The sequence below is a fragment of the Eptatretus burgeri genome, chromosome 12 (assembly GCF_056783735.1).
Source record: "Eptatretus burgeri isolate ZD-2024b chromosome 12, Ebu_testis_v1, whole genome shotgun sequence".
NCBI lineage: Eukaryota > Metazoa > Chordata > Myxini > Myxiniformes > Myxinidae > Eptatretus > Eptatretus burgeri.
This window is the reverse complement of record NC_140972.1, coordinates 60644081-60660221: the sequence shown is the minus strand read 5'-3', so window position 1 is coordinate 60660221 and position 16141 is coordinate 60644081. Positions and strand designations below refer to the sequence as shown.

At 42.0% G+C, this 16141-nt stretch overlaps 1 protein-coding gene across 5 annotated transcripts in view; it reads left to right on the top strand.

Annotated features, from left to right (window-relative positions):
* The window catches only part of ST3GAL5 (ST3 beta-galactoside alpha-2,3-sialyltransferase 5), a 65862-nt gene extending 52575 nt beyond the window's left edge, over positions 1-13287 (top strand). For 4 of the 5 annotated variants that reach the window (XM_085848168.1, XM_085848170.1, XM_085848167.1 and 1 more), the window contains 3 exons: positions 2415-2601; positions 6853-7011; positions 8388-13287. In XM_085848168.1, the coding sequence (XP_085704294.1) occupies positions 2415-2601; positions 6853-7011; positions 8388-8666 (625 nt within the window). In that variant the 3' untranslated portion in view covers positions 8667-13287. Of the gene's footprint in view, positions 1-2414; positions 2602-6852; positions 7012-7344 lie in introns of all 5 variants that reach the window. The other variant, XM_085848172.1, reaches the window with a different exon arrangement.
* Positions 13288-16141: the final 2854 nt, after the last annotated feature.

Here is a 16141-nt window from a genome sequence, read left to right as displayed (position 1 = left end):
AACTATGCGTGTTGGGCTGGGCTTGGTCAATGGGAGGGGGCTAAAAGAAAATCGGTAAGGATGGGATGGTGACATTATATAGTGGTTCACCACTTGCTTGAAGATCTCGAGGGAATAGTGAGGGTTAAACCACCTTCAGAACTGACCAAACACACCCCTCGTAGGTATAATTTTCTCTTGGGTATGGGGGTGGGGTTCATAAGGTTTTAGGGCGAAACACAAAATTGGATCTTCGCTTCTGCCCGTTAATTGACGCGCATCTGGTTAAAACCACACGACCATGGGCGAATCGCCTTGTTGAAAATGGCCGAGCAAATCATTACAGGCGATTCTATTTCAGTGGCATGTTTCCCAAATAGCCCAACTCACGTGCTTGTTCCAATTCTCTATGCACGTTTGAGTTCCCTCCCCCATGACTAATTACCAAGGGGATTTATTACAGAGCAGGAGAGGGGAAGAACAACAACAACATGGCCGCTCATGCATCAAAACGGACTGCTACAAAGGAATTAAAATTAAAAACGTGCCCTTGAAACCACAACAAAACGAAAACAAATATTGCAGAGAGGACGGACGGCACAAGGTTGATGAGACAAAATATACCAATACCTGTGGCATGAGCCATGCTCCCACACGGAGCCATGATTGGGCTAGCACGCTGCAGTCAAGGCATTTGGTCCACACAGCATCCACCAAGGAGAGCCATCATGCCAGCCACCAGAGAGAATCGGAATGCATGATTCCTTGCACTTTTATAACCCCATCTTCCATGCAGAGCATGGAATGAAAACAGAAGAGCACGGTGAACATATTGTCATGTGTTTTGCATCACGACCACCCAGAATGCCCATGCGGATGATCATGCCCAAAATGGCAGAAACCACCACCAACCCCCTTGAGTCATGAAGCTGATTGCAGCCCATATTCCAATTGGTTAAAGAAAGAACCGTTCAACCAAGTAATGAATGAAATAAGATTCATGCCACATTGTTGGTAATAGAAAATTTACTCTTTATTTATGATATACACAATTTACCCAGATTACTTTAAACTGGCAAACAGGATGGCCGAGAGGTATGCACACTCGCCTCTAAGCTGTCCCAGCTATAAAGGAATTTCAGCTCAGCTATAAATGGTCATCTTGGTGATTCACAGACAGGGTGGTTCATCATTGTGTGCCATTTCTTGGATGGACTATGCAAGGGTGTCCCATCTGCTGACATCAGTTGGTGGACATTAAAGATCCTACGGTGTCCTCTGCAAAGAGTAGATGCGTTATCGCCGGCACCATGGCCGAATTCCAGATTCCTGCCATAACCTTGGTCGAACATCAGGCCTGGCCAGCTGGTTTGTGAATGATTTGGGCCAAGCTCCCCCCCCCCCCGGCCCACCCCATCCATCCAAGAACGTGGGAACAATTGTGGTCATTTAGGAAAAAGAAGACCCAGATTACCTCAAATGAAGCCTGAACTATATGCCAAGTCATCTTACTCCTTTTTCTTGAGTTGCTCTTTTGTTGGTTGTTATCTCCATTTGTGAGTTTCATGAGGTGGGAGGAAGTTCTCCCAGAACTCAAAATCTCCACCTCCTTTGTGGTAAATGATCATGATTCATGAACCAAACTGTTGAAATTTCGTTCTCATGGCCTCATCCCAAGGGCTCTTTTCAAAATCTTCACTGAACCTCGAACAGACTCAACTTGTTGCTTGTTCGTACTGATATTCCTCAGTCGGGGTTTTCTTCATCATTCCTGTAGCTCTGACTATCACTGGTATAATTTCAGCTTTCTTCAATTTCCAAGTCCTCTTGACCTAATTTTTCCGATCCTGGTATTTGGTCATTTTCCTGGTTTCTGTATCATTTAATCCAAAGTCATTGGGAACTGAAACCTCGATGAACAATGCCGACTTTTCCTTTTTGTCTTTGAGCACCATGTCCGGATGCACTGCTTTGTTTGCAATGTTCACACTTGATGGGATCATCTTTCTATATGGAATTGAATGATGTGCATTTGTCGGTTATATTTACAAATGGTTATGTTGGCACAAACTGTGACGAAGGAAAACAACTCGCGGTTTCGGACACCACCTAAAGGCGTTAAACCACATAAACCACATAAACCCCCTAAAACGAAATACAGTACATTACTTTCCGTTGTGAACGAGACATTATGTTGTTGATTTAAATTTATTTTTCTCTTCCCATTCATGCCATCCTAATTCCATGTCAGACCTGTACCCTTTTCCTTTCTGGTCGTCACTTTCAAATGAGATTTTATTTCTTTATTTATTAATTTTTTTCTCCCTGTGAATAATATTTTCAACTTTCCTTTAATGAAATCTTGCTTTCACATGTCTATGACTCACGATGTATGTAAATTTTTATCTTAAGCTATTTGTTGTATTCTCCTTCAGGCTAAATGATGCACCTGTGAAGGGCTTTGAATTTGATGTGGGGAAGAAAACATCCATTCGCATTCTCTACCCAGAGAGTGCACTCTCATTCGCCAACCAGTATGATCCAGATACCATCGTGGCGGCTATTATGTTTAAGGGTGCTGATTTCAAGTGGCTTGAGGCTGTCATCAAGAAGAAGAAAATGGTATAGTATCGTCTACTTTTAAACATCTTGGATCAGTGGAGACATGAGTTTTATATTTCTGATTTCGAGTGCATGAAATACTTGGCTTTTAGCGTATAGATTATACTTTCTTACACCAAAAATAAAAATAAAAAAACTTTTATTTTAATCCAATTGGTTTTATTCGGCATCTTTGATGTTCCTGCCTGCTTTCGGCACGATAATTCCTGAATTTTTAAGAATTGCACAAAGTTTTGAATTATAATCATCATGCCTTATCTGTCAGCTTAGATTTCATAGATGAGATGAACAAAAATGGCTGAAGATGATGGTGAAGACTGGAAATATATAGGAGCATATGGGGTGATTTTGTTCACCACCTTGATGATCTGGAGGAAAGTGCATGCACGCCAGTTGTGTGTCCAGAGGACTAGACTTGCCATGCTGTTCTCTCCGACGTACTTTTTAAGCTGACCTTCGGTAATTTATTTTCTTTGCAGGCTCTCATTTTTAGACCAAATAAGCAAATACAACCCGTCTCTTCGCTGACGGGGGTATTAATGGGGGGGGGGGGGTAGAGAGAGATAGAGAGATAGAGAGATAGAGAGATAGAGAGATAGTGACGGGTGGAGGTGGGGTTAGAATGATATTGTCGTGGCGCTGACTGCCAAGGTTAATCCTCCGACCCAATTTGTGGTGACGGGCGGTCAACACCGCCAGCCCAGATGGTCGAGCGGTTTTTCCTTATTAGGAGGTCGACACGTTGATCCTCAGAGATTATCTCGTGCGAGGGAAGGGTGGAGCACAATGGCGGTGCAACGGGGGCACAGAAATGGATGAACAGGGGGGTTTATACTATAACCCCTTGACAAATACACCAACACAGCCACTTAAAATGAACACATTTAATGAAAATAGACATGTATTTACAAAGGCAAGAATCAGATATAATAATAATAATAGTGAGATAAATTCAAGTCTAAGTTGAGGCACCTCAACATACAGACAAGGGGAAAACGAAACAAAAACAATGCAAATCCTCCCTTTATTTTGGCACCGAGCTTGGCCCAGAGTTGGTCTTTGTGGATCTTGGAATTGAGGCGCTTCTATTTGTACGTGCAGACGCTCACAAAATGGTGCCAAGTCGCTCTCTCGCAGCGGGGAAAACGTCCGTCAGGCAATTCATGAACGGTATCCAACACCAGGGATCAGGGACCCCATGCAGCCTCTTCGTGCGGCGATTGCCTCACCAATGCCACAGCTTTGCAGAATCGCTTTGCAGAAAAGGCCTCGAGGCCCGTCCCACATGACCAGCCAAGAGTCGATGGCGAGCGTCTTGCTCAGTACGCAAGCCAAATCGCCTCAGCATGAACATGAGAATCATGCCGTCTTCTTCATGCGTCGAAGAAAAGCCAGCCATAAAGCCCTGTTCTTACAGGCCATCTCCTAACTGCGTTCCTCACTCAGCACTCGTGCATTCCTTCCCTGAACTCCCAACTCTGACCGACGTCACACCGAACCCACATTTCTTCCTCTGGGGTGTGGCTTGGTCACACGAAACCCGGGAAGGCGGGGCCTCCGCCTGCTCGGCACGTTTGGCTAGTTTCTGACGTCACGCCCATCAATCATCAACTTTGGGGGGGGGGCAAGGCTTCACCCACCGTCACCCTTGGAGCGGGGCTCCTGCCTGCTCGACACGTTTATCTCACTAGTAAATGCAAAAACATAGGAATAGTTTACAGGGGGGCATTCACATACTGGGATTTGATATCCCAGTTCCAGAAAATTTGTTGCAACATGAACCAAAAGCAATCACTCAAAACATTGAAGTACCACTCACGTATGACCTAATGAACCCATCAAGTGTGAACATCGAAAACAAAGCGTTATGGCCAGATATCATACTTGGGTACAAAAGAGAAGGCATTACTAATTGTGGTGTTGATACCAGTGATTTTGGACTAAACAATGCAGAAATCAAGAAAATGACCAAACACCAAGACCTCAAGAATGAAGTGAGAAGATCCTGGAAGCTGAAGAATGCCAAAGTTGTACCAGTGATAGCTGGAGCGACTAGAATGATGAGAAAGAACTTCACAGAGATATTAAAAATGGGGGCAATACCCCTGGACACTCACCTGGTAGTGGTTGGATAAGGTAACCAGATAAGATAAAAATACGTATGGATTTTTTTTTTTTTTTCATGCCATGAACAAACCTTGGTACATCACGGGAGATAAAGGTTGTGGTCAAGTTTCATCGGAATTGTATGTGTGGTTTTGGAGAAGAAAGCACATACCTATTTTGGTGGGCAACCCATTTAACCTCCTTTCGAGCCCAATTTTTTTTTTTAATTTCGTGAACAAACTTTGGTATGTCATGGGTGATGAAGGCTGTCATGAAGTTTCATCAGAATTGTGTGTATCATTTCTGAGAAGAGCGATGATCCGAAAGAGAGCCCTCGGCACAAAACTTTGAGAACAGAAAACTTCACAACTTGGTCCATGAAGTGTGCCCCCTTACTGAAATGAAGGTGGATGCTTTGAGCCTTCCCTGGGAGGACTCCATTCCACATTCTGAAACGCCATATTTAGACACTAATCAACGACACACACACACACACACACACACACACACACACACACACACTCACACACTTTGAGACCTTGGTCAGGATCATTAAAAACCAACAGCTCGTTCATGCAGCGACATTTGCGCCCCACCGGTCGGCTCCAAATCTGATTTGCACATGCTCTCCAGTCTCCTCCATAGGGGGGACTGTTGGGAGGGAGAGAGAGAGGAGGGAGGGGTCTGAGAGGGGGATAGTTGAAGGGTTGGGAGGGATAGCGTTGAGGGATTCCGGCAGATGTGACGCCCAGTGTATCTTCCATCTGAGAGACCACACACAGTGGTAAATCACCAGACCTGTAAAACACCGGGAGGACAGTTGAGAGCCGAGTTAGGATTCAAATCCAGGCTACACAGAGTGAGCATGGGTACTTCCTGGCTTTCCTGCCCTGATCACTTCAGAACTGAAAAGAAATTTTTTTTTCTCATTGTGATCATATAATTTATTTTGTCTTCCGACCTCCTGTGTAGAACCACGGAATCGCAAGTGAAAGTTGAAGAACGCGCCAAGTGGCTTCACCATGCAATGCATGAAATATTTCAAGAAACTTTTAAAAGCGAAACATTTAATTTTTTTTGCATTCATCTATCCCAAAGTGACGGGTCGCATAATGGAAGAACCAAAACGGGAAACATCGTGGAAAATCAAATTTCACATTTTCTGTGAGGCAGCGACCACCTGTTGAGCCACAGAACAACACGTGGCCAATGCAGGCGAATAGCCCTGAACTTTGTTCAAGTCGATGTAGATACAGTATTCAGTGATGATGCGAATATTGTAGAGCGCTGGGTTAAGCACACTAACGAAATGGTTGATAAGAAATGGCTCCCTCGGCACGCAATTGGCAATCACCAAACTATCATATTCAACATACATCTCCTGGAGATTCCCAAAATGTCAAGTATCTCCGAATTGGACAAATGAACACTTTTCTTTGAGTCGGAACTGCTTGTAAGTTTGATTCTGGAGCTTAAATTTTGTAATTCTCCTTAGTTGAAGAGATACTCATGGTGATCGCATGTGCGGAAATGAAGTAAAGCGACGAACGCTGACGTCTCCGGGACTTTATAAGCATTGCAACGTACCCAGCGATTCGTAGCAATGATGAAGAGGCATTCGATAATATGAGTGAGGAAAGTGAAAAAAACAAAAAACTTTGTCATTAAGAAATCGTTGTGGCCTGTTCCAAGTCGAGGCATGGTTTAGCAGGCCAAAAAACATGGCTGCTTCAGAACCTATTGAGGTTACCTAGGATACGCCTTAAGACCCCAGAGAGCGAGGTGGCCGAGGATCGCCTGATGAAGGATATAATTAAATACGGCCGTTAATTATCTTCAAGAGGTGTTGAAATCAACCCAAACACCCAATTTGCAGTCATGCACTTCTTTGGAGTTTTCTTGGTATGCATGCAAAGTTTCAGACGGCTGGGTTATATACTTTTGGAGTTGTGGAGGACACACACACACACACACACACACACACACACACACACACACACACACACACACACACACACACACACACACACACACACACACACACACACACACTTGTTAGTTTCGATAGATATGCTCGGTAATCAAATGGTTGGTACAATTGTTTTTTTTGGTTTATTGCCAAGCTAACAAGCACATTCGTAACAGAGCCTCTGGACCAGAATGTGGTTTTGGAGATCGGTGGTTCAAAACCTTTCATTGCCTCTCACCAACATTCGAGTCGTGAACTTGCTTGTGGTCAATGAGACGGCCACTGGTCTCCTGAATTTTGCTCCACCAACTACGGGCTCTTTGTTTTTCAGGAAGGTATGTAACATATCCCAACATCTCTGATTTTGGTTGTATTATATATTACTTCATTGAGTTTGTTCTTCTGTTTGAATTTGGTTGAGTTGGAGCATTTTTTTTTCTTTTGCTCATGCATTTAAAATCTGCCAGTTAAGAATTCATGTAAATCTTGCATCTTTTTGACACCTTTTTGTAAATGTAGGCAGGAACAACACTGAGAAAATTTGCTGAATGAATACTACTAACCACAGCAATAAATTAGTGTCGGTCTGAAAGCAATGCCTCTATTTCTCATGAAGTATGATCTTAACAATTAGAAAACCTACATTGAAAATTCATGCATACATGCAGAATGGATAGAGGGATGGGTGATCCTCTGTGCCTGAGGCTGCTGAGGCCGTTTCATCCACTAGGGGGCACAATCCTGGACGGGTCGCCACTCCGACACGGTACCAGCAAGCTGGCACTGATTTTGCCGACCTCTGAAGGATGACGGGCAGAGTCAACCCCACCTGGTATTAATTCAACAGTTAAGTGGGATTTGGACTCTGTATCCTAGGAACCCAAGCCCACCATCCTAACCATTAAGCCAACACCAGACATTGGTGATGATTGGTTGTGTTTAAACATCTTTTCAGTTTCTCTAATGCCTGTTTTATAGCTCGGAGTTTATCGTGGCACCTTTTGGGGTTAAAGACGCCTTCTCTGTCCTACAACACAGTGCCATCACTTTTCCATTTGAGGTTTTGAACTCGTTATTCATGCTGATGCTTTCTAGTGACACTAAATTGATCGATGCTTCTTTTTGTGCTTGTGCACCCACACTCCTTTCTGGAAGCCTCACATTGCTTGGTTTTGCTGAATCCGTTTTTTCCGAAGAGCCCCTGTAGGTGAGAGCAGGAACTTGTAATTTGTTCATGGTGCTGGCGATAGCTCGCCTACTCTTCGCGAAAACACCGTGGGATCTTTAACGTTCACCAAATAATGCTGGCAAACACCTAATCATTGTCGTAATATTCCAAGCCCATTTTAATGTTGCTCCGAGGGCCGACACACATCGAGGGCTAACCCTGCCTGGGAAACACCGGAATGACAGTTTATAGCTGGGCTGAGATTACAGCTGAGTGTAGTGTGTGCATACCTCAGGTTATTTTGCCAGCTTTCGATAAGCACTTTAACAATATTTATATTCCATGTTGATAAATAAAAATATTCAGATCACTCAACAACAGACTGTTTGCAAAATGTTTTTTTTTTTTTCCTCATCAGTTTTTGTTGATAATGTACTGTATGGGCTGGTAAGAATTTTAAGCATTGACACACTGTTCACATTCTTCACTCTTTACTCAATTTGCTGCCATGCTTGAGATCTTTCCTCACTGTGAAAACGACAGAAAATTCCAACTCTGGGAGTGATTGCGATTACTCTTGCCACTCATTTCTGCGACGAGGTCAACTTTGCTGGTTTTGGCTACCATCTTGAGCGACCCAGAATGCGACTTCACTACTATGGCAAAACACGAATGGACAACATGAAGTACCAGCTAAACCATAACGTGGGCAGAGAGACGGTCTTTCTTCGAGACCTCATCACCAAGGGCATGATCAACGATTTGACAGGAGGTGTCCAACCTCCGAAATTGGTTAACCAGTCTGTCGATCAAGTGTGGTGAAGTTGGCACGTGGAAATTGTCATTATTTCTGCCAAGCATCCAGTAACTGAGCTGTAAAACATTGCCACCGCCGTATCGAATTATGTTGCTTTGTATGCTTTTCGAACCACCGACCTTCCGAACTCGTAGCGGACACTCCAACCATTACACCACTGAATGATTGCTGAGTTTTAAATTTACTTTAAACAATGCTCCGAAACATGATCAGTGGGCTTAAAGCAGATTGCTTTATTTGATCTGTCTTGAGCATTGTCTAAGGCAGACTTCCTGACCTTTCTGAATGGGATGTGGATTCACCTTCAAAATTCCAAAGTACAAAGAACTAATTTGTGCAACATTTGATTCCTTGTCATCTCTGTCCATGCTATTGAATGGCAATTTACAGAGCAATTTCCATGCAAATCCTTCTATACTCGCATGACTTCCTTCTCCACATTCACCAATCTTGTCTTTGATGACCTGTGCTTATAAGATCTCCGACACATGATGTGTTATTGTAAATAACTGCCTGCCTCTGCCCGTTTGTGGGTCTGAAAGGATTAATTATAATGTGATTGAATACAAAACATCAAGTTTGAACAAGTCAACTGTGTATATTGTAACTACAAGTAATAATATAATCGTGTTGTAATAGCAGGGGAGGGGGAATATTAAGTGATGGTACTGGAATTGTTTTTTGGTTAACTTCCTTGTATACGCTCATATCGTTTATAAGGATAAAATGGACGGAACGTTGATTGAGGCATTGAGCTCCAAGGAACGGACAACACCTGAAACGTCAACTTCTCCTTGCTTCACATGGTGGTTGGCATACCTCGATAAACGTTTTGTGAATATAATTAATTCCCCGGCAGGTCGAGACTAGCCTACACCAGCAAGGCTCATTATTCATTCCATATTGTTTTTAAAGTTTTTGAGTTAAAAATCAGAGTAAAGGCTTTATTTTGTTTCAATAAATGGGTTTAGCACAAGTGTTAAACGTTTTGTATAATTGTGTTCTGGCATTGTTGTACTGATATTTATTGTTCTGACTCGCAAATAGAATCCGGAGCTTCGCTGCCGGGAATATTAGGGGTGGGGGAGGAGAGAGGAGGAAGGGGAGAGAGAGGTGGGATAGGGGTAAGAGAGGCAGAAGGGAGCTAGAGGAGGAGGGGGGGATTGCGGCAGATGTGACGCCCAGCTGAACGTCCATCCGAGAGACGGCACACACATTGATGAATCACCCTGCTTGTGAAACACTAGGATGACAGTTTATAGCTGCTGGGTTACAATCCCAGCTGTTATTGCTTTTATGAAAACAAAATCAATCTGAACAGGGAGGGGAGGGAATGGGAAGGCAACGCAAGGGGAGGGGGGAATGTGACGCGACGGGAGGATCGGAGAGGGGAGAAAAATGTTAAGGCGAGGGGAGGGAATGGGAAGGTGACTTTGGGCCCATGTTTGGCTTTTGGCCCATGTTGATCTCAAAAATAATTGGTGCTTGAATTCAGTAAGCTGATATGCAAATGGTCTTCAAATTTTTATGTCTGATGAAAATTGACAATTTTAGAAACAATTAAAAAATTTGTCCTACGTTTGGTCGACTTTTTGGTCCATGTTGACCTCTTGACCTATGTTAACCTCAAAAATAAGAGGTGGTTGAATTCATTGATCTGTTATGCAAATCTTGTTCAAATTTCAAGTTGATCAGATGAAATTTGAGGATTTTAGAAAAATTGGCCTTTTGGCCAATGTAGACCTTTTTGGTCAACCGAGTTTTACAAAACTTCAATGCGGGACCCTCACAGGGGCAGTGACCATAATCTCCGAAAATTTCAGAATGATCGGTTGAGTGGTTTGGGCTGGAGACGAGCGGACAAACAAATGGAGGCGATCAACATACCTGTCAAGAAAAATTAAAAATCGGATGATTTCATGAAGATCATGAAGATTAAAATTGGTTTGCATATTACGTCACAAGACAAGAAAAATATGTCGTGCAAAGCAGGATACTTACAAAATCCACACCCCTCTACAAAGGTTGCCATGGAAACATCACATTGCCCATTTCATTAAGATTGTCAATTTTAATGATAAAGCTCAGGTCAATCGGATGAAAATTATTTTTCAGATTGAAATTGATGATTTCAGAAGTTTGACCTTGAGGTAATCTTTGACACTTTGACTTCCAAAATAGTTGGTTTCCAAATTCAGTGATGGACAATGCAAATTCTGTTCAACTTTCAAATGAATAGGATGTAAATTGACGATTTTTCAGTTGAAAATAGATTTTTGAAGTTTGACCCAGAGTTGACGTTTGACCGTTAGACCTCAAAAATAGTTGGTTTCCCAATTCATTGACACAACATGTAACGCTTGTTCAAATTTCGAGTCAATTGGATGAAAAAATGACGATTTTCTAAATTTGACCTCAAAATCAATCGTCTTCGTTGAGAAGACAAAATCAATAGCCCTTGACGTATTCCTATTTAACAGCCAACAAAGGCTGAGAACATGAAAAAGGTCAAATGTGATGTCATCTAAATTTAGACACTGGGGTTGGTTTCACATGTCTTGCGATATGAAATAGCGACCGAAGCATTAAATTACTTTCACACTTATGCTAACCACTCGATAAGGGAATAGCTATGCTATAACAACCATTTTATTAATCCTTAGGAGGCATATCTGCAAAAATATTATATTTTGGGAATAGCCGATACTGTACAATTAAATAGAATTGTCAGACATGTTTGTGTTTGTGTTTTGAAAATCGCACCTGTGTCTGAAGGAAGCGGTTCAGTTTGGCATTTTTAATATGAAATTGGAAAAGCCGAGAAACAAACGAAACCCATTGGCATCCCACTTTGTATTGACATCATCCTTTAGACTCATCATTTAGAATTACCCTTTAGAATTACCCTTCAGAATTACCCTTTAGAATTGCTCTTCAAAATCCCCTATAGAATTACCCTTTAGAATTACCCTTTAGAATTGCTCTTCAAAATCCCCTATAGAATTACCCTTTAGAATTACCCTTTAGAATTACTCTTTAGAACCCCCTTAAGAATTACCCTTTAGAACCCCCTTTAGAATTACCCTTTAGAATTACCCTTAAGAATTATCCTTTACAATTGCTCTTCAGAACCCCCTTTAGAATTATCCTTTAGAATTACTCTTTAGAACCCCCTTAAGAATTACCCTTGAGAACCCCCTTTAGAATTGCCCTTTAGAATCACCCTTTAGAATTATCCTTTAGAATTACTCGTTAGAATTACCCTTTAGAACCCCCTTTAGAATTATCCTTTAGAATGACCCTTTAGAATGACCCTTTAGAATCACCCTTTAGAATTACCCTTTAGTGCCCCCCTTTAGAATTACCCTTTAGAGCCCCCCCTTTAGAATTACCCTTTTGAGCCCCCCTTTAGACTTACCCTTCAGAGCCCCCTTTTAGAATTATCCTTTACAATTATCCTTAAGCATTACCCTTTAGAATTACCCATTGGAGCCCCCTTTAGAATTACCCTTTGGAGCCCCCTTTAGAATTACCCTTGAGAACCCCCCTTTAGAATTATCCTTTAGCGCCCCCTTTGTAATTACCCTTTAGAGCCTCCTTTTAGAATTACCCTTTTGAGCCCCCCTTTAGACTTACCCTTCAGAGCCCCCTTTTAGAATTATCCTTTACAATTATCCTTAAGCATTACCCTTTAGAATTACCCTTTGGAGCCCCCCTTTAGAATTACCCTTGAGAACCCCCCTTTAGAATTACCCTTCAGAATTACCCTTTAGAATTGCCCTTAAGAATTATCCTTTATAATTGCTCTTCAGAACCCCCTTTAGAATTACCCTTTAGAATCACCCTTTAGAATTATCCTTTAGAATTACTCTTTAGAACCCCCTTAAGAATTACCCTTTAGAACCCCCTTTAGAATTACCCTATAGAATTTTCCTTTAGCGCCCCCCTTTATAATTACCCTTTAGAGCCCCCCTTTAGAATTACCCTTTTGAGCCCCCCTTTAGACTTACCCTTCAGAGCCCCCTTTTAGAATTATCCTTTACAATTATCCTTAAGCATTACCCTTTAGAATTACCCTTTGGAGCCCCCCTTTAGAATTACCCTTGAGAACCCCCCTTTAGAATTATCCTTCAGAATTATCCTTCAGAATTATCCTTCAGAATTATCCTTCAGAATTACCCTTCAGAATTACCCTTCAGAATGACCCCATTAGATTCCCTCTTTAGAACCCCCATTTAGAACTCCCTCTTTAGAATTACCTTTCAGAGCCCCCCATTAGAATTACCCTTTAGTGCCCCCTTTAGAATTACCCTTTAGAATTACCCTTTAAAGCCCCCCTTTAGAATTATCCTTTAGAATTACCCTTTAGAGCCCCCCTTTAGAATTACCCTTTATAACCCCCCATTAGAATTACCCTTGAGAACCTTTTAGAATTTAACAGTGTTAGAGAAGTTCTTCTTCTTCTTTATTATGGACGGGTGGAAGGAAGGATACAGCTTCACCGCTTAAAAATTGAGCTGAGTTGTACTATGCCTAAAACTTAAATTTTGAATCTGTCTGAATATTTTGGAGCTCAACTTTTGTGCTTTGGAAGTGCTTTATGATTAAAAGTACATTGTAAATATCGAGAGACTAATGTTTCATCCTTATGGATCGAGACCTGGATTCTGAATAACTTTAATGGGGAACAGCCTTTTCAAAGATGATTATCTGGTGGTTGAGTTGAGTGCTTTCATGAAGTCACAAAGTCCGGAGCCATAGAATACCACAAAGTCCATGGTATTCTTTACCTCTGACAAAGCCGAGTCGCAGCGCACTTTCCGTAATTCTTCACCTGGTCACTGCTCTTTGGTGGTACAGGCGTCGGAATGATTTTCTTATTCTTCTTTTAATGCCAACAGTGTGGCCTGTAAACAGTGGCAGATTCATGCATGAGCACGCAGAGCCCCGAGCTCAACGTTTTTGGGTGAAAATAACAAGGAGTCATATTTTTGAGGGCATTTTGGGCCAAAATATTTTTTGTGCTCAAGGCCACAATTTTTTTTTTAATCTGCCTCTGCCTGTAAACAGGCCAATCTGCTTTCTTGCTTTGTTTTTCCAAAGGGTAACAAGATCAAAAGAAGTTTCAAACATGTTTTTGCATTCTTTCTCACGGTTTTTATAACTCCCAGCAAGCTTTGAGGCATTGCTTATAAACTTCCATTGTATGTTTTCCTTTATATCCCATTGGTTTCATGAACCTCATTACCTCTACCACCGAAGGTGAAGGGGGTTATGTTTTCACCCCCTTTCTGTCTGTTTGTGTACAGGAAATCTCAAAAAGTTGTGGACAGGTTTGATGTTTGACAAGGACGAACTGTTTAAATTTTGGTGAAGATCCCGATTCGGTTCCGACTACTAGATTTTTTTAACGTGGTTCTTCATTTTTGAGAGATGGGGCCAAAAATAATATATAGCACCATATCTGAAAAAGTTGTGGACGGATTCGGATGAAACTTGCTGGACACGTTGGGTGTGTCGCAAGGATGAATTGACTTAATCTTGGTGAAGATCCGAATCCAGATCCGGATACGAGAATTATTTATTTTTAAGTGATTCTTCACCATTGAGAGATTGGGTCAAAAACGATGTAGTACTGGATAGTATGATGTTTCAAAAATGTATTGGGCCCGATATGTTCTTGTGGATCAGGTATTACGTGGTGGAGGTATGTGCTCCACCGAGTGCCCTTCTTGTTGTTTATGTGAATAATCCTGAAGTTTGCTCCTTCACACAGTTCTGGATCTTTGAGACACAAGTTTTGAGATTTTGCTTCCCAATGAAAAGCCGAATACAGTATATGAAGATAAATAAATAAATGAAAAACCCTATATAATATAATAAAAAGAAAATGAAAGCCCTACACATTAGAAATGCATCGATTGATTGATCTTGTTCTGTTTGAAATTGAGTTTTCATGCAAACAACTGAAGGTGCCAGCTCCAAAGAAATCCACGACTCCGTGGTGGATGGTGGTGCGTGGTGGACGTGTACCTTCCTAATCCATACGAATGCAAATTGGTGGCTGAGGTCATACCTGGAGACAATTCTGTCCTCCAAGATGTTCCCAGGTTATGGCGGCAGGTGTGTGCAACCGGGATAAAAAATTTCAGACGTCAAGGCATGGAGAATTATGGTAAGTCTCCATAAAAAAAAAAATAGAGAACTTGTAAATTCTGAAACCAGCATTTATCACTGTCATCTACTGCCAGCAATGGAGGCCAAAATAACTTGATGGCATTGGTTGTGAGCTGTGCTAAAGGAGTTTGTTTTCGATCCAAAATCGAGGCCCGTGAAAGATAAAACACTGAACAGATCAGGACACAACAGAACAAAAGGAACGGTGGAAACAACTGTGAGTCGATAAGAGACCACAAGTTGTCAATATTTCTATGGCGATACAGTCACGACTGCTGCAGTACTACGAGCGGTAGCACATGGTGAGAGTTTCAAGACACGGCCGCCGCTATGAAACAAATTCGAGGCACGCTCACTCGCCTGGACATGTGCCTCCATTCCAAGGACAACGACTTACAGCAAAGCAATGTCCAGCGGACAGAAACTGTCAAAGATTTCTTGAAATCACTGAGATGCGATGAACCTCATGAAGAAAACTTGGCGACTGCAACTTCTCCAGTTGTTTTGATGAGAATATCATGTGGATATAATCAATGTTTTACAGAAAATATACTCCCTCTCTTGAATTTCATCTCCCTCTGATGTGCCGGCTGGCCACAGGCCTGGGGAAGATTGTGCAAGACCAGAAAGGAGACGCCAGAAGCCAGAGACCACCAACCTGTCTGCGATGGGAAAGCGATAGGCCCATGGATTCAGCTTCAACATGGGAGATTCCGACGATCTTGAAGACCTTGGTTTCCACCGCATCAAGCTGAGCAAGGAGTTATTTGTGGAGAGGGTTTCAAGCAGGGGTTGATACCGTATTAAATGTCAATGTAACGTTTGTTTGTTTGTATATATATATATATATATATATATATATATATATATATATATATATATATATATATATATATATATATATATATATATATATTGTTGTGGTTACCAGATTCGCAAACCACCATTCAGGTCCCTTAGGTGAGGTATCTCGGTAAGTACATGTGTAGTTAGGCCCGAACCCGTTGTCTAGTGGGAATACATGTCATTTATGCGAGCTGCGACTCTTCAGGATAGCCGTTTTTCTTTTACTATCTTTATTTTGGACCAACCGCCATGATCACAACCACAACAACAACCACCAACCACAACGCCGCTTCACCACAACCGCCACGACCTTTACCGTCACAACTCGCCACCATCGCATCACCGTCATCTCGCGCCACTCATGGGCACCGATGCTGGACTCGTGTAGGGCGCACGTTGAACAGCGTGTACAAAATCACGGATTTTGTGCTTCAAAAACGGATCCAAAACGACACAC